At 39.1% G+C, this 27,493-nt stretch overlaps 1 protein-coding gene across 5 annotated transcripts in view; it reads right to left on the bottom strand.

Annotated features, from left to right (window-relative positions):
- Nucleotides 1–1,915: 1,915 nt before the first annotated feature.
- scn1lab (sodium channel, voltage-gated, type I like, alpha b) overlaps nucleotides 1,916–27,493 on the bottom strand; it is a gene marked incomplete at both ends in the record, with an annotated part of 52,154 nt that continues 26,576 nt past the window's right edge. For all 5 annotated transcript variants that reach the window (XM_081380435.1, XM_081380439.1, XM_081380436.1 and 2 more), the window contains 14 exons: nucleotides 1,916–3,111; nucleotides 3,656–3,926; nucleotides 4,083–4,180; nucleotides 5,807–5,948; nucleotides 7,549–7,602; nucleotides 7,720–8,001; nucleotides 9,642–9,764; nucleotides 9,894–10,067; nucleotides 10,172–10,326; nucleotides 13,242–13,374; nucleotides 16,735–17,226; nucleotides 19,964–20,320; nucleotides 20,632–20,805; nucleotides 21,202–21,440. In XM_081380435.1, the coding sequence (XP_081236561.1) occupies nucleotides 1,916–3,111; nucleotides 3,656–3,926; nucleotides 4,083–4,180; nucleotides 5,807–5,948; nucleotides 7,549–7,602; nucleotides 7,720–8,001; nucleotides 9,642–9,764; nucleotides 9,894–10,067; nucleotides 10,172–10,326; nucleotides 13,242–13,374; nucleotides 16,735–17,226; nucleotides 19,964–20,320; nucleotides 20,632–20,805; nucleotides 21,202–21,440 (3,890 nt within the window). The remainder of the gene's footprint in view (nucleotides 3,112–3,655; nucleotides 3,927–4,082; nucleotides 4,181–5,806; nucleotides 5,949–7,548; nucleotides 7,603–7,719; nucleotides 8,002–9,641; nucleotides 9,765–9,893; nucleotides 10,068–10,171; nucleotides 10,327–13,241; nucleotides 13,375–16,734; nucleotides 17,227–19,963; nucleotides 20,321–20,631; nucleotides 20,806–21,201; nucleotides 21,441–27,493) is intronic.

Genomic DNA, 27,493 nt, shown 5'->3' with positions numbered 1-27,493 from the left:
TATATATATATATATAAATATGTTTTTATTTCATTTCTTTTTGTTCAAAATAAAATGAGACGGTGAGACATGTGGCTGTCTGGTAGAGACATTCAGTAGGGTTACATTGCCGTTTCTCATCACGTTCACCAGTGAGTGTACATTCAGGCTATCCGAAGTCTGTTAACATTATGGTCGTTGTTTTTGCTATCATCTGTGGTGTACAAATTAAAAGAATGTTTAGGCTTCAATGAACAGCATTTGTTGCATAATATTGATTACCACCGGAAATAATGTCAAGTCCCTAAAATAAGAAAAAAACTAGGTTAGAGTAAGAAACTACTTTTATAAAAGTAAACTATGCCAGCATCTGGAGGGTTTGCATGCCAAGATGTATAACTTATATATTTTTTTATAAAACAGTTACATTAAATCTTCTGTAATAGGAAATAAATTATTATTATTATTTAAAAACATTAAGTTAAAAGTATTTTGTTAATTGAATTCCTGTGGTTGTTGCTATTCCAGAAACGTGTTGTTTTCACCAGGTGTCGGGTAAAGAGCTTTTGATTAGATGCACAGCAAAAAAAAAAAAAAAAAAAAAAAATAGGACGTGGCCCCTTTAAGATAAAAATAATACAAATCTGGTCAAAGTTGCATTACCCTCCCTTCTTGGTGTCTTTGTGCAGATATTGTGCGAAACTGTATTGAGTTTACAGGCTTTACGAGCATTGTCAAGACAACAGATTTAAAAAAATAATAATACAACAGACAAGATTAGTAAGCGATTACATCACACTAGTCTCATGTTACGCATGTGTAATTATAATATAACATTTAATATTTTGTATATAATATTTTATAATACAATAGTTTTGTGGCTCTACTATACAAGTGGCTATAAACAGTGTGTATTTGCTGCTTGGCCATTTTTACTCCCATTGTAAGTGCCTTATAATGACACAAATGCTGTCAATTGAGCTTAACATGTATTGAACCCGGTTTGAATCAGATACATTTTGACAAATTCACTGAGTTTGGCTCATTCTGCTATCAACAGTGGAAGATTATGTTCAATCCATCCATTTTCGTGTTTGTGTTCAGTAAGGCAGTGCAGACAGGCCTACATCTCTATCCATAAATAATAAAAAAACATTCTATGTGTTAAAGTCCTGATTAGTACAGTAGCATTCTGCTCTCAGCTTACTGAGTGATTGATTTTGTAGCACTTGGAACCTACTGGTATATATATACGTGTGTGTGTGCGTGTGTGGTTTGTTCGGCATACGCTAAAGTAAATGAGGTCCCGTTATAGGAGCGTTCAGATAATTCACTACCGGATATGACTGACATTCCCCAGCCCCTCCCTCCACAGACGTGCCCTTAAATTAAGAAGTTCAGACAATCAAACCTATGAGTAGAAAAGTTCAACATGATTTAAAAAATGAGCTAACAAAAATGTGCAGGTATATAATACGCCATTCAATAAGAAAGACACCAGCGGTAGTGTTAGCACTAGCTACTGATGACTATAACAGTTTCTTTTAGTCCTCAGGATTGTGTGACAACACTCAAAACTAAAAGACAAACTCACACACCACTCTATACTTGCCATTTTGTTTGACACCAATGTCTTTAGGGATTCAACAGTCATACTCAAGCGTGTGTGTGTGCGTGTGTTCGTCGTGTCGACACTGGCACTTGTCCTTGAAAGAACGCTTTCCGTGAACACCATAAATGCACCATCTAAGGCTAGCTCGGTGGCCACGCACACAATAGTCTAGACACACGCACATACACACACTCCGCCCCACACACACACTCAGTTTGGCATTAGTTCCAAAACCTCTTGAGGTGAATTGCCCCCCGGTGCTCGTGTTCCGCTCTGTAAACAGTGTCTCAGTTGAAAAGAATAGTCTCCGTTTCAGTCCCTCGTTCATTTTTTTCTGTCCCGTGCATCTTTTGCTTTGTCCTCCTTCTCTCTCCTCTCTTTTTCATATTTGTCTTTCTCTGACTTGGCCACACTGTTATAAGATGGCGGAGAGGCAGAGGAGGGAGTCATATCCGTTTTATCCGACGCAGAGTTCTCTTGAAACTTTCCAATGACAAGCACCTCTTTCTCCGGGATACGCAACCCGTCCTGCAGCTGTTGCCGATACGCTTTAGAGGCCTTCTTTACGGTTTGCCTTATACGGTACCGTCGAAAGGCCCTTTGAATGATGGAGGCCGACATCTCCTCCTGTTTCCTCCGGAGGGTTGTAGTGATGGGCTCGTAGGAGACTTTGGAGGGATTGGAGGCCATGAAACGATCCTCCATTTGTCCCCTCAGGGCATCCATCTCGCCCTCCTCTCCCAGTACCCTCAGGGTAAAGGCAAACAGGATGTCCAGGCAGTGGATGCGGTCACCACTGACCATGGGCAGGTCCATGGCAATGAGTTGGATCTTGTTTGGCTTGGCGATGCGTAACGGAGGATCCAGAGCATCCGCAAAGTCAGAAAGCTTGTTGTACTCCACGAACTGCGTAGCATTGGGGTCGAATCGCTCCCAGACTTCGTAGAACATTTCAAAGTCGTCCTCGCTGAGTGGTTCGGCACTCTCCTCTGTGGCTACACTGAAGTTCTCCAAGATCACAGCGATGTACATGTTCACCACAATCAGGAAGCAGATGATGATGTAGCTCACAAAGAAGAAGATGCCGACTGAGGGGTTTCCGCAGTTGCCGCGGTATGAGCTGCCCGGGTGCTCCATTTCGCTGTCGCAATTCAGATCTTGCTTCTTGTTCAGGATGGGCGCCAAGAGGCCGTCCCATCCGGCAGAAGTGGTGATCTGGAACAGGCAAAGCATTGAGTTCCCGAATGTCTCGAAGTTAAACATGTCATCAATCCCCGCCTCTTTCTTCACATAGGCGAAGTTGGACATTCCGAAGATGGCATAGATAAACATGACCAGGAAGAGAAGGAGGCCAATATTGAACAAGGCAGGAAGTGACATCATCAAGGCAAACAGGAGGGTACGAATGCCTTTGGCCCCTTTGATGAGACGAAGAATACGACCGATTCTGGCAAGTCGGATGACTCGAAACAGGGTTGGCGATACAAAATATTTCTCAATCAACTCGGAGAGGAACATGCCTGACAAAAAAAAAAAAAAACATAAGTCCGATAAGTGATTTCAGAAATCATCATTTTTATGTAACACAATATTTAAGGTAGGGTCAAAGCATTCGGTTCTAGCATTCTCAGCATTACTGCAAGGAAATATCTATCACTATAGCAGACATTAGCCTAAACTGTCTTCTTTGGCCAGTTTTCTCTTTCAGATCAATTAAGGTGCAAAATTTCGGAGCCAAAAAGGTCCATTGTCAAGTGTAGAATGTAAAAAGCAGCTGACACAGAAGTCACTTTTAAACCAAGCAGCTTTTTGTTGGTCAAAACAGTGAGTCCGTGTGACGGAAATGAATCAGAAATAACTGATCGAATGGATTCCTATTGAAATGACTCGATTTCATCTGCAAAACTTTGCCGATCAACAGTATATGTGACTGCACCTTTACTGTATTGAAGGAACAACATGTACACAATATTTACATTTATGTTGCCGGACTAAATCTTCAAAATGTTAGTTTTGTGATAGTAAAACCTCAGTAGATCTGTAGAATCTCCAAGAATCTCTTACCAACAATTGACAGAATCACCACTACAAAGTCAAACACATTCCAGCCAATGGTGAAGTAGTAGTGCCGCAGGGAGATCATCTTGAGCACACATTCTCCAGTGAAGAGGACGATGAAAACCAGGTTTATCCAGTACAAAATATCATCCATCTCCTTTGTCTGGTCGTCGGTTTCCACCATCATGGTCACCATGTTCAAGCAGATCAGGATCATAATGACAATGTCAAAGGCTTGTTTGGTGATAAAGTCAAAGACAATGCCTTGAAACTTGTTCTAGAGGGAAGTACAGAGAAATTATCATTATATGTCATATAAAGAAAATGATGCTATGTTTAATTTTGTTATAATAAACAATGCAAAGTTACAATGGAAGTTCTTATAACACTAGTGTTAGACACAGTCTGCGGCAGTGAGCTGTGTGTGTCTTACCGTAGGCCTGGGAATTGGCTTCTGAGGCTTCTTAGATCCCAGTTTCTTCATGGCATTGTAATATTTCTTCTGTTCTTCTGTCATGAAGATATCCTGACCTCCAAGGTAAAGAGCAAATACAGAAGACTGGTTACAACCATGGTTTCATTATATGTCAAACCACAAACATAATGCAACCGGGCCTCTGTTAGTTTTTCACCTGTGAACCTCTGAAAATGTCAAAGAGGCAGTTCAGCCCATACCAGGTCCTATTTCTCTCTCAATGGATAACCATTGTGTGTGTTTTATAAACAAAACCAGTTCAATAAGGTATTGTGCTCACTAAACAAAACCACGGACTGTGTACATATCACATTACGTCTCTTCAGGCCCGGAGTGGGTAATCGGGCGAATTCCCGGTGGGCCGCTTCACTTTTGGCCGGTCGATGTTTTTTTTTTTTTTTCACATTTCAATGTCACGTTAGTTACATAGGCTACACATGTTTCGCATTCTGACACCGCAGCGCGCAGCCTCTGCATGGGTTGTACCATGTGAGGGAGTTCTCCCCTCCCCTCCTATAGAGTTGGTTGGGTCCGTAGTCCGTCTTTTCCAAAACGTTTTCTCAGGTAGGCTACCGCGGCACCGCCGGCGCCTACCGATAGCTGGGCCGGCCCTGCAGTAACGCGTCAGGGAGGATGGATGGGAGGAAAAGGCCAGGAGGTTTGGAAGCTTTGTTTCCGCCACAGAATAAAACATTTTAAAAGATAATTGCAACTTTTTATCTCACAATTGCGAGTTTACACCTCGGAATTGTGACTTTATTTCTCAGAATTGCGACATATGAAGTCAAAATTGCGTGAAATAAAGTCGCAATTGCGTGTTATAAAGTCAGATTTGCGAGATATAAAGTCAGAATTGCGTGATATAAAGTCGCAATTGTGTGTTATAAAGTCAGAATTGTGAGATATAAATTCAGAATTGTGTGAATTAGTCGCAATTGCTGCTTATAAAGTCAGAATTGCAAGATATAAAGTCAGAACTGCGTGAAATAAAGTCGCAATTGCTTATAAAGTCAGAACTGCAAGATATATAGTCAGAATTGTGTGAAATAAAGTCGCAATTGTGTGTTATAAAGTCAGAATTGCGAGATATAAAGTCAGAATTGTGTGAAATAAAGTCGCAATTGCTTCTTATAAAGTCAGAATTGCAAGAAATAAAGTCAGAACTGCGTGAAATAAAGTTGCAGTTGCTTATAAAGTCACAACTGCAAGATATAGAGTCAGAATTGTGATATAAAGTCGCGTTATAAAGTCAGAATTGTGAAATATAAATTTAGAATTGTGTGAAAAAGTCGCAATTGCTTCTTATAAAGTCTAAGTGAATTATTATTTAACGTTTACATTATATGTTAACCCATGGTATTAATACAAACTACACAACAGTAAGAGCTGAACTGTTGCTTCATTTATCCAATTTAGAAAAAGTGCTAATTTGGAATTCCACCATGGAAAAAGTGGGCCGGTCTTGGGCCTGAAACTCCCGGGCTGAAAAGTGGCCCCACTCCGGCCCTGCGTCTCTTTGAAAGTAAACTGAAAATCGCAGAAGTTGATTTGAGGCTTCATATCGTTATATGCTTTATTCCTCATCACTTGCACTAAACACAAATAAAAATAACTAAGGTCTTAACAGAATTGCGTCTTACATTATATTAAAGTGTTTAAATTCACATCCCTCAGTTTAATACTTATCTTTTTCTTCTGCTGATTGAAGTTATCAATGATGACACCAATGAAGAGGTTAAGGGTAAAGAAGGAGCCGAAGATAATGAAGATGACGAAATATAGGTACATGTAAAGGTTAGATTCATAGTCAGGCTGTTGCTCCAACTGCAAGAACAAGGAAATGTTGTATTTTATTACACATTCACATTACTGATGTGCATTACAAATAACTTAATCTACATAAGTACACATAAGTACATTCCTACTCAACAGAAAAAAAATGATCACAGTTGTCTATGTATTGTATAGACCAATGGATATGTGAGATTTTCCATGCGAAAATATTTTTTATCCCTTTGATTCATTAATTGTTAAATCACAAATATTATCATTTAAAAAAAAATTATTCTAGACACGAATACAAGTGACAGGGAACTATGGATAAGGGTCAAAGGTAGGGCTGGGTATCGTTCAAAAAATTTCGATACCAATACCGATACCGATACCTTGATTTCGATACCGGTTCCTGAACGATACTTTTTTCGATACCAATTTTATGAAATCCATTTTAACAAGATAACACATTACCTCAGAAAAACTTTGGTTTTATTTTTTTCAGTTTGACTCATGCTCCTTAGTCAGTGCACAAAGGAACAAAAAAAAGCACAAAGGAACAAAATATTCCTTATACATAAGGAACAAAATATTTTTTTATAAAGAGCTCATGCTCACCAAAGCTGAATTTGTTTGATCAAAAATACAGTAAAACTTGTAATATTGTGGAATAGTATTACAATTTAAAATCTTATTTGAATATGTTTCAAAATGTAATTTATTCATGTGTTGTCAAAATCATTACTTCAGTGTCACATGATCCTTCAGAAACATGAAAACAGTTTTTGGAAACTATGATACGCTGATTCTTTGATGAATATAAATTTCAAAAGAACAGCATTTATTTGAAACAAAACGTGTAATGTTACAAAAGATTTCTAAGGTCATTTTTGATCACTTTAATGCATCCTTACAGAAAAAAAATTCTGACCAACACATTTTTGAACGGCAGTGTACATTCAGTAGGTCATTATTGCAATATAAACACTGTCAGAGTGATCAACAAGGTATCTCTTCATTTACCAGTCGAAGACGGAGCAACTTTCTGCTCTTATGTTTACTCCGTGCACTGTCAAGGGCTTCGTCATATCTGTTGCGGTACCGGTCTTTGCAGCAATTATTTTACCACAAATACTGCATCGCGCGCTGTTGGCATCGAGCCTGGAGAAATGTAGCCACACTTTTGATCGACTTTTCCACATCTTTAGGGTATTGTGAGTGTGTGTGCTTGCGTCTCATTGAGTATGTGTGCGAGTTTGTGTGTGTGTGTGCTCGCGTCTCATATGAGAATGTGCGTGGACAGTTTGGGTGCGCGCGCACGTCTCATGTGCGCGGAGAGTTCCGCGCGTCTTGTGTGTGTAGAGTTTGCGTGTATGTGCGTGAGCGACTTTAGGCGTGTCGTTGTGCATTTCATATGTATTTGTTTGAGTACTGACGTTGACGAGTTAACCCCTTAGGTATCGAAATCTGGTACCGAAAAACAAGTCATTTTTCGATACTCGATAGTATCGATGCAATTCGGTCGGTACCTAAAAAGTATCGAACTCGGTACCCAGCCCTAGTCAAAGGTGGTTTAAAAGTAACATTGCAACCTGAATGGTTAAAAATGTATTTTAAAGATCTGTCCACTGCAGTAAAGAGAAACACTTACATCACGAGAATCCACAGCTGCGTACATAATGTCCATCCATCCTTTAAATGTGGCCTTGTGGAACAGAACAATATCAATAATCAATAGATATACTACAAATATAATACAATAGACAACTTCATGCTTAGCATAACATAAATCACAGTCAGGCCATGAGTTCAGCTCACTCACCACTTGCAGTAGCGCCAGGTATCCGGCTCCCACGTTATCGAAATTAATTTTCACATTTTTCCAGCGTGCCGTATCATTGTTTTTAATCAGGGCAAGGCATTCGGACCTGTTATTGACCACACTGATGGGAATCATTTCTTCGTTGGTGGTATTAATGCAATGGTAGTATTTCCCAGCGAAAAGGTTCACCCCCATGATGCTGAAGATCAGCCAGAAGATCAAACACACCAGCAGCACATTCATGATGGAAGGTATGGCTCCCAGCAGGGCATTCACTACAACCTAGAAGAAAAAAATCATGTCACATACTCATACCTTAACATAAATTCATGTCACACTAAGAAACTCTTGCTAAGGATACAAGAGCTGCGGAAACTACAATGAACGTCCTAAACTTCTATAGTGGATGGCTTATGTGCTAATAAAAACTTAATCCTTTCCATAGATTAAGATACAATTCTGGGAAATGACAAGTTGAGATTTAGAGGGTTAACAGGGTTTAGCAAAGAATAGCAAAGCTAAGTCTATTTTATTCTACATTAAGCTAATAATGAGCATTTGTAGTAGGTAGTATTTGTCAGTTTGATTTCTGATTCAATCTGTTTTATTCATATCTAACACCAACTTCCAACTGCAACTGCAACACCAACTGCAATTTTGTTCATAGAACATAACTTTTTAACATATAAACATCTTGCAGAGGGTGCATCACAAAACACTTTGAGCTACCAAAATGTGGAAAAAACAAAAAACGAAAACAGAAAAAAAACCTTGTGGAGACACGATGACGTCACAACATTTGTTTACTGCAAATGAAAAGAGACACATAACAGAGAAAGAAATGTAAGGTCAAGTCACAAACAACACAACAACCACCACAGAATCATCAGAATAGATCAGAGAGCTCTCACCACAGCACATGCAGAGAGGCATGCACACTAAAGAGAAATACTACAGTCAACATACAATATTCACTTATTCATGTCAATAGGATGTCCTCCTAATATTCACCAACAGCATGCAAGAGGGTCACATCTTCCCAACAACACTTAAAAATGTATCAGTATTTTTGTATGAGAGCATGCTGCTTAACATGCTTTTCTCAAGTAGGACATGTTCCAGGATCAACATTTTCACTGGTCCTGGGAAAACACTGCGATGATCCAATCAGATTTTAGGGTTTAGGGTCGTTTCAAATCTGTAAGACTTTTGTTAATCTTCGGAACACAAATGAAGATCTTTTTTAAGAAATCTGAGAGCTTTCTGTCCCTCCATAGACAGCTACACAACTACCACTTTGACACTTCAAAAACTTCATAAAGAGATCTTAAAACTAATTCATACGAATTGTGTGGTTTAGTCCACATTTTCTGAAGAGACCTGATCGCTTTATATGATGAACAGATTTATTTTAGTCTTTCATCCACATATAAAGAGGAAAACGGGTGGATCAAAATGATTTGGCTTCACTTTTCAGGACGTGAACAGCACACGTGGGCTGCGTCCAAAATCGCATACTTCCCTACTATATAGTAGGTGAAAAGCAGTATGTGACAAAAGAAGTATGTCTGAATTCACAGTACTTAAGAAGACCACATGCCAACACATGTTAATCTGGTAAAAGTAGTTAAATTTAACTATAAACCAATGTAACAACAAATTAAATCTTAATTTCTGACTAAAATGTTATCATATTAGCCTCAAATGACCTAATCTGTGCACTTCTAATAGCAATGTACCAAGTACAGAACATACTGAATTTTAACCATAAGTGTAACTGTAATGTGAATCGTTACATCACTAATTCTTACCACCTAGTCATTACTCTGTAATGTTAAGCATTGGTTAGAAATAAGGTTAGGCATCCAGGAACATGTCCTACTTGGTTAAATCAAGGCATACATGATGTGTGAGTGTCTTACCCTCATTCCCTCGAAGCGTGACAATGCTCTCAAAGGTCTAAGAGCACGCAGTGTTCTCAGGGACTTAATGGCACTTAGTTCAGAGTAACCAAGAGCATTTGCAACCAAACTCACCAACGACACCTGTAAAACAAACACATTCTTCCAATCATGTAGTGAACACATGTAGGCATGTGTTCAGATCCAGAGAACACACACTATCCACTTACACACACATACTGAACAGCTGCAAAGCAGTAGATTCATACATACATCAACAATCAGGAAGTCAAGCCAGCACCAGGCATTGGTGAAGTATTTGACGAAGCCATAAGCAACCCACTTCAGAAGCATCTCCAAAATAAAGACGTATGTGAAGACTTTATCCGCATATTCCAACACCGTCTTTATCGTCTTACGCTGCTCAATGTAAATGTCCTCAAAAGCCTGAACACACATTCACAGCAACAAATGTACTTGTTAAATGTTTGTAATAAAAAAGATTGGGATGATTGTGAGTGGGTGAGTATATAGTGTGTGATGGTTCTCACCAATGCTCCACTGCTGAGTAAAATCATGAAGATGATAAAGGACTCAAACCAGTTGTGCTCTACAATGATGAAGCAGGTTTTCCTGAGATTCCACCAATTCTTCCAGTTTGTCTTCTCCACATCGACCTGACAGCACTGAAACCTCATCACACAGCCTGAGCAAAAGATACAGAGAAAAGTCACTTAATGTGAGTGGACAGCGTAACAATTGAGCTCAGTATAAACAGTCCACTCTCCCAAAACTCTCAAAGTCAATGCTAGAAGTCTTGCTTTGGTACTATATACAGTATGACATAAAGGGGCCAAATTGTACTTTTTAAAGTATTTCCCCCTGAAATCCCACTGTAATGTTAGTCAAAGATCCATGGCTACAACATTTTCTCTAGCCCTTAAACAAGCTGGTTTGTTACTGTATTGAATACTGTAAATGTGATACCAGGGCCGTTTGAAGGAATTTGGGGGCCCCAAGCAAAATGGACATGGAGGCCCCCCCCAATAAAAAAACATATTATAATTCCGTCCGTTCGAAAAAAAGTTGCACTAACTGTTTGTTACAAGCAGCATTTGCCGTCAGGCAGGTAGCTAACATAAACATATTTTTTCTAGCCTACCTGCTGTAAAATTACACAATTTGTACAAGACAAGTGGAGCTATTTTATCCAGTGTAATTTATCACTTACCACTAGGGGTGTAACAAAATTCACGGTTCGGTTCAATATAATACACACGGTTTGGTATGTTTTCGATACAGCAAAAAGAAAGAAATGCCAATTTCCTTGATTTATTTATTTTTCTTCTTTTTTTAATTAAAACTAGCATCATAAAATATGATTTCTTTTTACTTTTCTGGAGCTATAATTGACTCTTCTTAGGAGCATATAAAACAAAACAGCTCCTTGGAAAAAATTAAATGTAATATTGTAGTAGTTATAAACAAATGTTTATTTTAGTTAAGATTAACATTTGAGGGCATTGTATTCATAATGTCAAAATAAAACCGACGTAATGTTACTTGAAGGCATTATAGCCTACTATTCCTGCCAAACTATGTGAATGTTTCTCACTAGATCTCGCAGCGATGTTATTACTTCTGTGGCGAATTCAAATGCTTTCTTTACTGGATCTCTTATTAGCGCTGTGTAGTAACAGTGTCGCATGATCACGATCGGCTCGCGCTGCACTGGTCCAAACTGATAAACAACGGTCCGTCAACCACACAATAACGAGTAGCCCAGTTTCGTTCCGCTTGCATTACGTTTGCACATTTGATGTTGGGCAATGTTGTGGTCGCGCCGGCGTCTCTACATTATGAGCGCGCTTGCCACGCGCGACCCGCCTACATTTGAAATAACGAAATTTTGGTCGGCAGGAAAAATGATCCAACGAACCGTTCAGTTTGAAAATGCGTACCGAAAACCGAACCGAAAGCCTCGTACCGAACGGTTCAACACGAATACGTGTATCGTTACACCCCTACTTACCACTATCTTGTTTTTTCTTATCCTCCTCTTCCTTTCTCTTCATTCTTTTCTGGCTTCCTGAAGCATAATTCCGCTTCATGATGACTGCCGAGGAGATTTTTGTATTTTGCCGGCAGCAGAGATCGCGTGGTTGGCTGGCTGCTGTCAGCGACTACTGAGGGGGGGCCCCTTGAGGGGGATCCCGATAACAGTGTCATTGCACTTGCATTGACTATCAAAGGGGCGCTCACACAGTTTGTCGTTGCATTTTATTCTTAACCAGTCGTTGTCTTGGGGCCCCAGGCCAGCTCGGGGCCCCAAGCAATTGCTTGGTTTGCCTGCCTTGTCGCGACGGGCCTGTGTGAGGACACTGGTGGTCAAACACTATTGTTCAGAAGTCTGGGGTCGGCTAATGGCAAAGCTGAATTTTCAGCATCATTTCTCTAGTCTTCGGTGTCACATGATCCTTCAGAAGTCATTCTAATACGCTGATTTGGTGCTCAAGAAATATTTCTTAACATTACTATTGTTGAACACAGTTGTGCTGCTTAATATTTTTGTGGAAACCATAATGTATTTTTTTTTCAAACTTTGATAAATAGAAAGTTCAAAAGAACTGTTTATTTAAAACAACATTTTTGTAACCATTTAAAAGTCTTTACGGTCACTTTGGATTCATTTATTGCATCTATGCTGAATAAAAGTATTCATTTCTTGCTGACTACGAACATTTGAAAGGTAGTGTATGCAAATGTACTCATCATTTTTCTAAATGAGCCATTTTTTCATCATTGTTACAATGAATGGACTAGAGAGGAAGGTTGAGTGTTTGATTATATTAGTACTTGCATACCGTAGTGCCTTTAAATCTTTTTCATAAGAAAAGCAAATACATCTGGTTTTCCAATCTATGCTCAAAGGTCAATGCTTTATTCACAACTCATTTTGTAACACTGTATTTCACAGAGAAACAGGACAATAAAAGTGAAAATGGCATTACTTTAGTGCGTTAACTATGGGCAATGATTTAGAAAGGCTGTATTAGCAACAAAAATGGCCTAAAATAATGCCTAAATAGCTTTTAGACTAATTATTAACATTAACCAATGATGGTTATAGGTTAACATTAACCAAAAGCCAGTACAGCCCATCATCAGCCAAAAAAGAAAATTGTTTCAAAGGCGGAGCATGTTTTCATGTTTGAAATAACACACTAGTAAATCATCCAGAAAAAAAATCTAGAATGTGTGTATTAATAAGGTATTTAGGTCCTTTTTGATTTCATGTTGAGTTTAAAAAGAGAAAATATTTCTTTACAGTCAAACAAGCTGGATATGTTGGGTTTCCATGTTTTATGGGGACTTTCCAAAGTGATTTATATCCCCCTAACCCTACCCCTAAACACAAATCTTACAGAAAACATTCTTTCCGCTTTTTTACACAGACACACACACACACACAAAAAAAAGTTAACATAATTTAGTATGATTGAGCCATTTTCCTCATTGGGACCAAAAAATGTCCTTACAAGATCAAAGATTTCTGGTATTACTTTCCCAGAAAAAGTCCCCAGAATGTAGGGAATACCTGAACCGCACACACACACACACCTTCTGTAAAGCAGGCCTCTGGGTCCAGGGACTCTTCCGGCTCCAACTCGACAGACTCCGCCCCCTCTCCAGGGGGTCGGATATCCACTGTGCTCCCCTCTGAGGAACTGAGAACCGCATCAACAGGCAGCTTCTACACAGGCATCCATGCAGCCACACAATTAGACACAAGAAAGCAAACAGACACACACGCACAAAATTAGGCTTGGCTGAAGCACACCACCTAGTCCAGATAACTTTTGCAATTATTCTCAGTCCCATGCAGTTTCATATCATTCAAAAGTACCTACAAGCCTGTGGATTTAGAGATTGATTTGTTTCAGAGAATTGATTTTCTAATTAGCAGCCAGGCATGAAGACAAACGTCTCTGGCTTCACCTTATAATCTCACAGTCAGCTGTGGGTACATTTGATGTGCCTTCATTCCTTCCTCATGCATGTTTTTTTGTTTCTCAAGGTGCATTTTTTTCTCATCCAAGCTTGTGATCTTGTCATCAAATGTTGAGTGCTTTGAGTATTTTCATGTCCAGTGCAAATGTCAACCCCTTACCTTTCCCCACCCCTTCAAAAAACAAATGGTTTCTATTGGATAATCCCAATACATTTGGTTGGGCATGATTCAGATTATCACATGACCCCACCCCATTGAGTGCAATCCCTTGATTGACATGAAAACACAGGCTGGAAGTCCATTCCGTTAAGCAGTGGTCAAGCTTCGGTCCGCCAGTCAGTTTGAAGAGGAGGGGAGCCGCATTAGCGTTAACTAACACCAGAGCCACATGCTAAGTCTGAGACAGCATTTCATTAGCTTTGATTGGAGAAAACGACTTTAACTGGCACCTAACATGGGAACAACAAGAATTCTGTTGGTAGGAAAACAAAATTACGTATCGATTTTTACGGGATGACGTAATTATCTAACAATATTCACCCTTAAGACGCTCAAGGGGTTCATAGGTTTAAAAAAAGTGGTGAAAGACAATGTTATTTTGCAGAAAAATAACACAACAGCTTTTCCCATAAATAAGTTTGATGACTTAAGATTACATTGTCTGATGTTATTGTACACCTAAAGTGGTGGGTGCAGACTCATTATTTGATACATTATTCTTGACCACAGTGTACTTCTTTACCTAACAGAATTGTGGGTCATAAAGATATTGACCATTCTGACGGTTTTGCAGCCGCTGGATTGATAAAACAGTCACTCAGAGAAACAGAGGGAGGCTAAAAAATACATAGAGGAGGATGCTGTCTAAAACTGAGCTGGAGCGCTGGTTGCCGTGGCACCCAGCTAATGCGGCGCGGGGGAATGATGTAAGCATGCTGTGTGCAATTTCAGAATCTTCCAGAATGTCTCTAACATTTTAATCACAGTAGGAATATAAGAGGCTGAGCAAACCTGAACAAGCTGCCCTGACCCAGACTGAATGTATTCACTGTAGAATCTCTAAGCTTTAATTAAGCCTCTCATTAATCTGACATATTTTTTGATGTTGGATCTAAAGCAAGTCTAATTGATGTATTAAAGTCTAAGGGGTGAAACATTCTGATTTGGTACCTAATCCCCTGTTACTCTCTGGTACTCCTTAACTTCCAGTTCATGTCTTCAAATCCGATTAAGAATAGATCTATCTCACTGACAGACAAATATAAGGAGGCACGAGGAACAGAAGCCGTAAAGTCAAGAAGTTATCATCAAATATCTTTCTAAATTAACCATTGGCTTGGTTCCAACACAGTAGAACCCTCCTCATTGTACTGTGTATGCAACAACAAATGACATAAATGCAGTTAGCAATTACACACCTCAGCAGATTGAGAAATGCCTTCAACTGCTATGAAGACAGATTCCCACAATTGCAGCAGTTTACAGTGCAATATATGACAATAATATTTGCAAATAACAATATCAAAATCTGCCGTCTAATATGAATATTTATATGCCAGTTAAGATAAGTGCACTTTAAAAACAGTTGTTTATCATAAAACTCTATTTACTAAGCTTGTAGCTGGATGAACTAGCTTTCCTCATTCTAATATGGATCATTCAGAGATTGACTAATTCTGCATAGACAGTAATAATTAAAGTTTCATGTTTTTCAAGGCTCACCTCTCCTCACACACACACACTCACGTGCACACTCAACCACTTCCTGTTTTCAGGTAATTTAGCTCTGAATGCTCACTTATAGCTTGTACAAAAAAACAAAACATACAAGCTAATGTAACAGAAAGATGTTCAATGGGCTATTGATGTAAAATGATGATCTTGCTCATTCCATATGACTGAAGGTACTGCAAAAGAAGCCCAGTGCTACAACAGAAACACAAAGTCATGTAGAAAACAACAAACCAAAACAAAAAGGCTGACAGCTGTCTCTCTTCGGTGCAAAATAGGGTTGTTTAAGAGGGAGGGGAGGGCACAGGCATTGAGAAACATAAAACAAAAGGGCAATCCGATCCAAAAAGAGAGATAAAATGAGAGAGAGAGACGATAGTTTGGTCTGATTTAGATGACAAAGGCAGTCTCCATGGTTAGTGTGGGTGAGGAGGAAGGTGAGTCTCTTACAGGGCTCTCTCAGAGAAAACCTGGGGTTCGTCTGTCATAACGCTGCAATAACAGGTCACACACAGAGAGGAGATACACACTTCACATAACATGGATAATAACGTCTGCAACTTCAACACTGAACCACTTAAATTAGATATAGAAATAGATCAAATTAGAAGAGGGGAGAGAGAAAAGTTTAAGCACAGTGACAGTACTGCTGGAAAAGCATGGAAATGTGTTGGAATACAAACACGCATACAGACAGACAATAACAGACACACACACACACACACACACACACACACACACACACACACACAACATACAGACAGTTAAGCATACTCAATTTCACCCTGGGCAAGGATGCTGAATTTAGCAATTTCCTCAACAGCCTCATTCATAGTCTGGGATGCATGATGCCATTCCTGCTCAGTTGGTCGTAAATAATACACATTAGAGTGTGTGTGAGGTTGTGTGTGTGCCAGACAGTGCGTGTTTATGAGAACGTGTACTGATATAATGAGTATACTCAGTAAGTCTACCTGCTACAATGCCCAGAGGTTTGTCTTAACTAGCTGCAGATGAACAGGGACAAACTACCCTGAAGACCATGGCACAATAAATACACACATACACACACACACACACACACACACACACACACACACACACACACACGTGTAATGGGCTGTAGCTCTGAGCAGAGAATGATGCAATGGCAATATGACTCAACACAACTGTTTGTTCCCTACAGGGAAAGAGACATTGACTCTTGATGAATTACAAACAAACCTAAATCAATAAAAAATAAACCATTAAAATGACTTTTTTACATTACGTTACATAGCAAATCTCTCCGACACCTAAACAAAAACTCAGAATTGTGTTTCATGCATATTAAAATTGAAATTTCTGCTTAGTCAATGAAATCCGGCTTACCTCTTTACTGCCCTCGACGTCAGACGAGTCGCTACTGAAATCTTCCGTGTTCAGATTTTCAAAGTCCGACTCTCCCACCGCAATCGGTACTGTAACAGTAAGGCTGGGATTGTGTATGAACGACATGTAGTCGCCTTCCTCAATTCCATACTTTACGTGACCTTCCACCCCGTTACCAGGGGAAACGCAAACCTCCCTCAGATAGTCTTTAGTGAGGTCGACTGCCACCGGAGCGTGATTAGACAAGCAGTTTTCCTTGCCGTCGCTGTGGAGGTCATCAAGGGGTTTCTCTTCATCTAGTGCACGTGGTTTAGAGCCGGCCAGACAGAGGCTTTGGAGGAACTGGCGCAAAGTTGACTTGATAAGTGCGATGCCTTTATGTATTCTGCCCACAGCGATCTGCAGGTTGTTCATTTCGTTGTCGTCATCCGTGGCCGCGAGATTATCGGCACTGAAAGAGCTCAGGAGCAAGGCCAGGAACAGGTTCAGCACCTGCCACACAACAGCACACACACTCTCACAATCAGCAAGGTCAAGCATTGATAAGATGAATTTTACTCAGAAATGATCACGACATGTACGGGTGAATCTCTTGAAATCTCTTAAGAAACATATGTTTTGAAATTGATACTTCAGCAAGAATGCATTAAATTGATCATAAGTGACCGTACATACTTTCTGTTTTCAACATTGGTAATAATAATAATGTTATTTGAGCACCAACTCAGCGTATTAGAATGATTTCTGAAGAATCATGTGGCACTGAAGACTGGAGTAATGATGCTGAAATTTTAGCTTTGCAATAACAGGAATAAATTATACTAAAAGCAGAAAACAGTTATTTTAAATTGTAATAATATTTTTACAATATTACTGTTTTTACCATGTTTGATCAAATAAATGCAGACTTGTTGAGCAATAGAAAAACATTACTGACCCTAAACTTTTACCTCAAAAAAGAAAAAGAAAAAATAATGAAAATATTATTTTAGGACTCATTCTCTTAATGGTGATAAGATGAAAATAATGTTTTACTGTTTTAATGTAAAATTAGTAATATATGCTTTTATCCAATATGACACATTAGAAAAAATAGTTTATTATAGTAATACAATAGAATCACTAAGAATAATGGGAATAAAAAAAAAAAAACATGAGAATGAGGAAAGGAAAATATCCTTAAATGTCATGAAAATGCAAAACAAATGTGTTGGTCCTAAAATAGGCTTAATTTTTTCTTTGTTAAAATGTGAAATGTTAATGAGATATAACAGGATCGTATTCAGTTCGGTTTTTATTCAACTGAACAGTTAAAGGGTTAGTTCACCCAAAAATGAAAATTCTGTCAGTAATTACTCACCCTCATGTTGTTCCAACCCCATAAGACCTTCGTTCATCTTCGGAACACAAATTAAGAATTTTTTTATTAAATCTGAGTGCTGTCTCACTCCTCCATAGGCTTCTAAGACACTATGGGCCCTATCTTGCACCCAGCGCAATTGACTTTGTACACCGACGCATGTATCATTCCTATTTTGCACCCGCGCAAAGCGGACTTTTCCCTCCAGAGACGCACATCGGTAAGTTAGGAAATACACTTACGCTCCCCAGGGCGGTTCAGCGCAAAGAGGAGGCGTGTTCCGGTGCAAACGTTCCTTTATGCTATTTTGTAGGTTTAGAAAACAATTGCGCCACTAACCAGGAAAAAATAGTTTAAAGTCAGTGGTGCGTTGTTCATATGCTATTTTAAGGGCGCATGCTTGGCCATAATCAATGTAGCGTGTGCACAACGCGCATACACTTTGATTCTCTCATCTACACAGAAGCAGCAGTTTTCAATTTTCAAATCATACATTATAGATAGATAGATAGATAGATAGATAGATAGACAGACAATTTATTATAAAAGCATACATCTAGCTTACACATTTACCCAAATTATCATACGCCTGTTTAACCGAAGTTAATTTGGGTGGGTTTCTCCATTTCAATGTAACTTCTCTCTCTTTTACGGCCGTGACGAGAGCGTTGCTCTCCTTGGCTGTGAACCGCTCCTGGTGCGCGCCTGGCAAATCCGCCGTTACAATAGCAATCCGCCATGGAAAAAGAGCGTCTGCTCTTAAAGGGAATGTGAGATGACTCTCTGATTGGTTTATTTCACGTTACGCCCAAACCACACCTATGAATAATGAAGCTACTTCAGACCAACCCGAGGCCCAGAGAGAAGGAAATTAAAAGTGGAATAAAGTCGTTATTTTTGTTTGTTTTTGCGCACAAAAAGTATTCTCGTCGCTTTATAAACTTAAGATTGAGCCACTGTAGTCACTTGGACTATATTAACGATGTCTTTAATAACTTTTCTGGGCCAGCAAGTTATAGCGTCTTAGAAGCCTATGGAGGAGTGAGACAGCACTCAGATTTAATAAAAAATATCTTAATTTGTGTCCCGAAGATTAACGAAGGTCTTACAGGGTTGGAACAACATGAGGGTGAGTAATTACTGACAGAATGTTCATTTTTGGGTGAACTAACCCTTTAAAAAGATGCTTTGCTGACTTTAATTCATGCTTCAACAGTGGTCTTGGGCTGAATGCAGACACCAATCAGCATGCATGTAGCATCATGCAAAAGTAAATATTTTTGCTTACCAATGCTTTTTTCGAACACCATATTCATGTGTACTAAAAATGACCAATGATTAATTTGTTCCGTAAGTGTCCGATAACGGGGCTAACCAAGTATTATTGACCTGGTAAATATTGTATTTTACAGTTTTTCTGTATTTCTTGAAAATCAAAATAGAATGCTTAAGATAAATTTGAATTGAGGTGTACTACATTTTAATTTTTGAATATTAACAAATGACTGAAGCTGTAGAAAAGCAGTGTTCCTGGATCAACTTTCTGTAGAATATTGTCCTAACCCTAAACCTTAACCATTACATACCTAAAATCTGATAGACAGGACATTGCTGAACTCAAAGCCTTAAGCCTTGCCCATACTCTAAACTTAAAATCTGATTAGTTCATATGAATGTTGTTGCAGGATTAACAAAGATGTTGATCCAGGAGCATGTCCTACTTGCCAAAATCACAGCCACCAATGCGGGATACGTAAAACTGCAAAGTAAATTTACATGAGACGAATAGAAAGGAAGACACAATAGAAGAAGGAAGTTATAGGGAAAGCCCATCTTCCAGGTGTCTCCTTGTGGCATGATTGGTCTTACCACCAGATTTCCAATGACCATGACCATCATGAAGACGATGAGACACATTGACTGTCCAGCCACTTCCATGCAGTCCCACATGGTTTCGATCCATTCGCCACAAAGCACCCGGAATACAATGAGGAAGGAGTGGAAGAAATCGTCCATGTGCCACCGCGGCAACTCGCAGTCCACCGAGATCTTGCAGACGCACTCACGGTAGCTCTTTCCGAACAGCTGCATTCCCACCACAGCGAATATGAAGACAATGATGGCCAGGACGAGGGTTAGATTTCCCAAAGCACCAACTGAGTTACCAATAATCTTTATCAGCATGTTCAGGGTGGGCCAAGACTTTGCCAGCTTAAAGACCCTTAACTAAGGGCAAGAAGGAGAATGAGAAAGGGAATGTTAAAAAAGTGATGTTTTGTGATCAAGCCATAACCCTGTATTTATGGAGTATTAAATGAAAGGAGAAATTTGGGTTTCTCAATGGTATCAGACATACTTTACAGTGGAGTCCACAAGCATGGCATTCATGCAGCTCAAGTGCTACTGTTGTGAATTTCAGTTAAATTTATATGTTTATGACAAATAGAACCATTTTCACTAGTGTTCTTAAACCTTTGAACCCCACAGTATACAAATCAGAGACCTCTATAGGAAGGCAAGAAGTGAGATTTGCTCACCAATCTAAATGAGCGCAACACAGAAAGTCCCTCCACATTGGCAAGGCCCAGTTCCATGAGACTCAGGCTCACAATGATGCCGTCAAATATATTCCAGCCTGCTTGGAAGTAGTAATATGGGTCCAGAGCAATTAACTTCAGACACATCTCTGCTGTGAAGATTCCTGTGAATACCTGCACAGAGCCCAACAGGAAAAAATCAGCAGAACTGAGATAACTAAACAACCTCAACAACTAAAGGCACTTTTCCACCAGCGGGTCAAACTGTTCTTGTTGCTTAACCGTTCCATTCTGTGCCGATCACAGAATTCCGGGCCGAAAACAGTATGTAATCGAGCCGTGCTGAACCAAGCTCTAGTGGAAAAATATTAAACCGTTCCTTACCGTTGTTAGAACCGTTCGGGCCAATGTTGGAAAAGCGGTTTAAGATTTTAGAGCAGCATAAGAGTTTGCTTCAACTTAGTGGTAAAATTACTACCAATAGTGTATTTGTGTGCTGCTTTTAAATAAAATACAGGATAATTACAAATATTGTATTGCAGTAATGAGAATCTTGCATTCAGATCTTACCAGGTTCCCAACTGACAGCACATGGTTGAATCCATCTGTCATGGGGTAGTGCTCCATCGCCATGAAGAGGGTGTTGAGAACAATGCAGATGGTTATGGCCAGGTCAACAAACGGATCCATCACAATCATGTTCACAATCTCCTTCACTTTCAGCCAGGTTGGACAGCAGTCCCAGATCAGGAAGCTGTTGGCAAATTTGTACCAACAAGGAGGACACTTCTGCCGCGATTCCTCGAGTTCTGTGAACACAGATTAATTAAAGTTTAGAAAAGATAATTACATTTTGGCTTTCAAATATAATGTTGAATTGCAAAAAAAGTTGAATGGTTATAATTACTAATTGTATCCTAAGAAATAAAAAAATGAATAGAATTATAAGAACAAGTATTAGTATTGGTATTGATACCAGCAATACTGGCCTTGATAGTACTTGTTTAAAAAGATTCCATTTAAAAAATATTATTTAAAACATACACCCTTTATCCTGGTTCTATACACTGTCAGAAAAAAATATGTTAAATTTGCTCCTTTAGGGCTAAAACTGTTTGTCACGGATGCAGTACCTATTTACAGTATGTCTAAAAGGTGCATATTAGCACATTATCAGATAGGGTAAAACAGTGCACATTTGAGGACACTGCCAGAGGGACAAAATTTAATTAAAAAAATTATGTCAGTGCATTTATTGGGGATTACCAGTTTTAATATTAGTTAATTGCATAACAAGATCAACTGCAATTGATCACAGAAAATATGTAACCACTCTATCACAATGCTGTGTGAAAAATAAATAAATAGATTTTTTTTCCCAATATTCTTTCTGAATGGGTTGCATTGATGAAACTGGGATGCACAGTACAATGAATCATGGCATCATGTCAATACTGCAATTGACATTTAATGGAATATAAATATAAATGTTACTGATTGATCAACACAAATATGGAACATTTGAAAATACAGACAAGCCTATATTAACATATATTTAAATATACATATATTGTAAAGTACTGGATTATGCCGAAATAAATAGGGAAGTTGATTTGTACAAAATTGTATATGACACTGTTTGTTGAAGAAGTGAGGATGTGAGGTTTAGGGAGTGTATGTGATGACTGAATATTAGATGAATATGTTGAGAGTGCATTTGCTCAGAGGTGCTAATTGCACTGGAATGTCAGCAGCAACATGACTTAAAGTCAGTGTTTAAATGTCAGTACATGACTCATGAGAGTGTGTGGGGTGGAGGGGTCCTGGTAAATCCTACATTGTGGGGACAAAATATAGAAATTTCTTGGTCCCTATGAGGAAAACACCTTATAAATCATACTAAATTATGTTTTTTGAAAATGTAAAAATGCAGAAAGTCCCAATAAAACATAGAAACTAGTGGTGGGCCGTTATCGGCGTTAACGCGCTGCGTTAACGCGAGACTCTTATCGCGCGATAAAAAAATTATCGCCGTTAATCTATTCTCCAAGTTGGGTTGGAAGCATAGACTGTAAAAAATAAAGATGACTCAACTACACAAGCTATGATGACGCAATCTACCCGCGGCCGCGAGGTAAACCCGCGGCTGCAGCGCATATTCGTCATCATCTTAAGTAAACACGGCTGAAAGTATAAGCTGGTGAAAAAGATCAACATCTTTTGCAACATCCATTATTTGGACTTGGTTCAGATTTAAGCCGTCCGACAAACAGCAGCAAACTATAGACAGAGTGTGTGGGGTAACGGTTTGGTAAGTACACACGACTAATCCGTTCTACCCATAGTTCGAATTACAGGGGGTACTGGGGGGTACTATACCCCCCAATGAAGACCTAGTACCCCCCAAAGGGACAGAAATATCAGGTTTGGGGGGGTCAGATAATTTTTATGATATTGCGAAAAAATATAATTACAGTTACAATACAAGTCAACTCCTATTTTCACTGTAGGAACATTTTAATGTAAAGCGATTTCAGACACCCCTATTGTGGACCGTACCATTTTTAACCACTGTGGCGCTAGAAGCAACGGAGACAAAGAATATAGAAGCCTCGCGCAGGTTATATCCAGGCGTCTCGCGCGCTGATGATCGCGGCTGTGGTGTGCGGCTCGTTCGCGGTGGTCGCGACATTCATCGGCAGGCAGTGCTCGAAGGCCGGCGGGGAGATCTACCTCCTGAAGGGCAGACTCGCCGGAACCGGAGGCGTACTCTATACTCTTTGACAGAGATGGAGAACGACTTCAACTTCTCAAGCAAGTGTCAACGTTGAATGACAAAACGCTAGTTTCATAAAGTAGCCTATCATTCTTTTCAACATTCCTTATTTGTATATTCAAAAATATTTAAAATAATCTAATTTAATACAGTTATAATTTTTCAATGAAAATTATTTAATTTTATTGGTAACAGCCTGTCTAATTATTTTAATTGAATATATTTATCAAATTTAAGAATGTTAATAGTGTTTTCAAACAGTGATGTAATGAAACAATTTAAGTAAAGCCTTTGTTTAGGCTATTAAGGAAATGTAATTTTGCCAAAAGAAGAACTTTAATTTTAAATAAATGTTCATTTTAAATCAGCCTACTTCAGTGTGACATGTGGTAACATATTATCATGCTTAACAACACTGAGAATTTGAATAATTGTAATGTGCTGATCAGATGCAGATATCTAAATCAAAGATTATGGGTGGTTTTCGGGTGGATTATTTATTTTTAACAGCAGATTCGGGGGACTCAAAGTGCACCAGATTAATGAATTTATCTTTAAAATGTACAAAATTTTCTTAGAGAGACCCCCTAGAGATACCAAGCTCCACCAACAAAATAATGTGGGAAACACATTAGGCTATATGATGATCTACAAAAAAATAAACATTTAATTATCTTATATTAATAAAATAGCCTACATTATTAGGATGTTACCACCTCCGCCTCATTTTAAGCCAGGAAAAACCCTGAAATAGGCAATAGGCTTCTTGTAAAGGTATTTGTTTTACTAGTAATTAGAATGGTATTTCAGTGCACTTAACTTCTAACTTTGGGGAGTTGATCAAACCAGTTCTCTTTTGGATATATAATAACAATGAGATATTCTATAGCCTACTGATTATCAGTTTGTCAATGTCACATGTTTAGACCTTGTATGTGTGTTGCACAACACATGTTGCACTTGGCGATCACGGTGGGGATTGATATGGTAGTGGACCATGATGGTCATAGAAGAAGTGAAGGAGCAGTACCCCCCAATTATGGTGGGTTAATTCGCACTCTACCACCTCAAATTCAAAACGAAGCATTATATCACTGAATACCAGCGCGCACGTATTATTCCCATTCCAATATATCTTAGTGGTGTAACGTTAACACATAGCCTAATTTCTGTCTACGCCCGATTTTAAGAATCGTTGTTGTGTTTCTTTTTAACTGAAAAGACATCAGTTAGACAATATTCTAATTTTAAATTTGGGGTTTCATAAGCTCCAAGCCATAATAAACATTAGACCTACCGTATTTTCCGCACTATTAGGCGCACCGGATTATAAGGCGCACCTTCAATGAATGGCCTATTTTATAACTGTTTTCATAGGGCGCACCGGATTATAAGGCGCATAGAATAGAAGATACTGCAGTCAAACGTTTGACTGGGTTTGCGTTATGCAGTGGTCACCAACCTTTTCAAGCCTAAGATCACATCCAAAGTCGAAATGTAAACCAAGATCTTCCACTTGCAAAAAAATATAAAAAAAACAAGTGGCTGAGCTGTAAAACCTTGTTTATACTCGGCGCGTCCGCATGAGCGCGAAGGTAATAAAAAACTAATATCCGTCTGCTCGGGCAGATTCGGCTTAACAGCGCGCGCGCCTCCGCATCAGAAGATGCACGACTTGAGCCGAATCTGCCCGAGCAGACGGATATTAGTACATCTCATCATCACACCGGCACCCAGTTTGCGCGTCTAAATCAGTTGTATGGTCTGGTGTTCAGTCTAAAACAAAACAGTTGCGTCAAGTATAAATGCCTCGTCTGTTTGGCGAGTTGCGCGCGCAGTCAGCGGAGGCTCGCGCTCCGGTGCCAGCCGACAGTATAAACAAGGTTTTAAGTCAGCGGTTGTTTTACAGACATTAACATAAGGCGCCAGGTCCATATAAGGCGGTCCGCACTATAAGGCGCACTGTCGTTTTTTTGAAAAAATGAAAGGCTTTTAAGTGCGCCTTATAGTGCGGAAAATACGTACTTATAAGTCTCTGCAGCTAGTGTACTTCAATTTTATTTATCTGAAAATTTATGTTGTATACTTACAGTTTTGCACAATATATGTTCTCAAAACTACATATACAGTATATTATAATAAAACCATTTCAGAACAGGTTACACAGACCCTGCTAAACAACTGCTAAATGTATTTTTTTAAAGGGTGTATGTAGTTTTGAGAACATATATTGTGCAAAACTGTAAGTATACAACATAATTCGTTGTCGCAAGAGGCTGCAATCTATATCACAATATAGATTTTAGGCCATATCGCCCATCCCTAATTGATAGCCTATAGTAGGCCTAGTTGATCATAACATAGGCCTACCTAATGTTGCCTACGGACGGTAACAGTACAGTAGTAACCTTTTACAGTGAGTAGAACAGCTTTCTCAAGCAGTTTGTGATGCATTTTGGAAACAGGAGATGAGCCCCTGGTCTAATGCGCCACCTGGCTTGAGAAACCCGTTCTCAAAGACTTACTTTTATAGTCATTATTTGGGTAGCACACATATTATGAATGCCTTCGGCAGAATTCAAATGAGCCATTTTAATCTAGATTAATCTAGATTAATTTCAAAATTAATCTAGATTAATCTAGATTAAAAAAATTAATCTATGCCCACCTCTAATAGAAACCCAACATTGTGTGTGTGTGTGTGTGTGTGTGTGTGTGTGTGTGTGCATGAATATTTGATGGGGTTAACACTACAGGTGAATGAGTTCATTTATTATGAGAATAAATAACTATTTCTAAAATCGTTCATAATGTAAAAACTCCTTCAAGAGGGACTTTTATTTTGAAACCATAGTCGTCGTAATATTCCGGTAGCGAGCAGCATAGTTAGTTGAGCTGCCGTCATATAATGTGTCACTGCGATCTTTTCGAGCCGCCAACTGAAAGCTTATTAATTCCAGTTTGTTTGTGGTGATTGCTTCAGGAGTAACATCTAAGTGTTAGTCATCGATCTCAAGGTAAGAAATTAGCATTATATTTGGGTTTACAGTGTTCTGAACGATGAAGTGATTGTTCTGTGTTATTTAGATCTGTTGTATTGTTTAACGTGTGATTATTCTTTCTTTATTAAGATACAGATCAATTTTACTGGTTCTTAATGCTGTGATGTTAACCGTCATATCCCAGGGTTGCAGGTAGCACCAGTAAGCTCCAGGGGGGCATGGATTTCTATTATTTTGAAGGTACCCCCGGGCGCCGCCATTGGCTAGCGGACCCCCACCTGCTGTTAGCATCCCATTGACTCCCATTCATTTTGGCGTCACTTTGACAGCGAATAACTTCACATCTGAGGCGTTTAAAGACTCCATTTGTCCATTATTTATTTCTAAAGAAACACGACAATGTATAAAATGCTCCATTACCTTGTAGCTTACGTTATGGCCCCGTAGAAGCAATTTTTGTAAAAATAGGCTAACGATTGCGTCATAGCCACACGACTCTCTGTCGCACAGTAGAAAATTACCGTATGGACAGGAGGAGAAGCTCGCGGGCAATCGGGAGGACGTGGAGGCAAAATGACAAAGTAATTAATCAAAACACCTACTAAAAGTTTCTCCTGCTTCTAGCTCATGGACAGCTCCTACTCACACTCACCGTCTCTGCAAGATTCGGAAGGGAATGATTCAGATTGATCTTGGCACAGCTACTAGAAGACAGACGGGTTGTTCACGTCACATCTACGTCGTCAAGCTTAGTTTGAGTCTGCGCAGTACGCTCGACCCCCAGGAAGTAAGAGTTTCTAATTGGCTTCACTTTGTCTCCGTTGAATCCAATGGGGTCGCTGTGTCCATTTCTTTTACTGTCTATGGTAAGCTCCCACCACAGTTTTGAAAAATTCTACAAAAATGGCAGTGGTATAAACTGCGGAGTGGAGAGGGAAGAGGGGATACGGACAACACAGCATTGGCTTCTGATTCATGTCATTTTGCTTTCATTGAATTAAAAGCATCTAAGCTTCCCACAAATGCCTGCTGCAATTCACCATCACACGCAACACAATATCCATATATTATACATGGTTTTATA

The sequence above is a fragment of the Scardinius erythrophthalmus genome, assembly GCF_964197995.2.
Source record: "Scardinius erythrophthalmus genome assembly, chromosome: 12".
NCBI lineage: Eukaryota > Metazoa > Chordata > Actinopteri > Cypriniformes > Leuciscidae > Scardinius > Scardinius erythrophthalmus.
The sequence above is the reverse complement of the archived record's forward strand: the minus strand, read 5'-3'. Positions and strand labels throughout refer to the sequence as shown.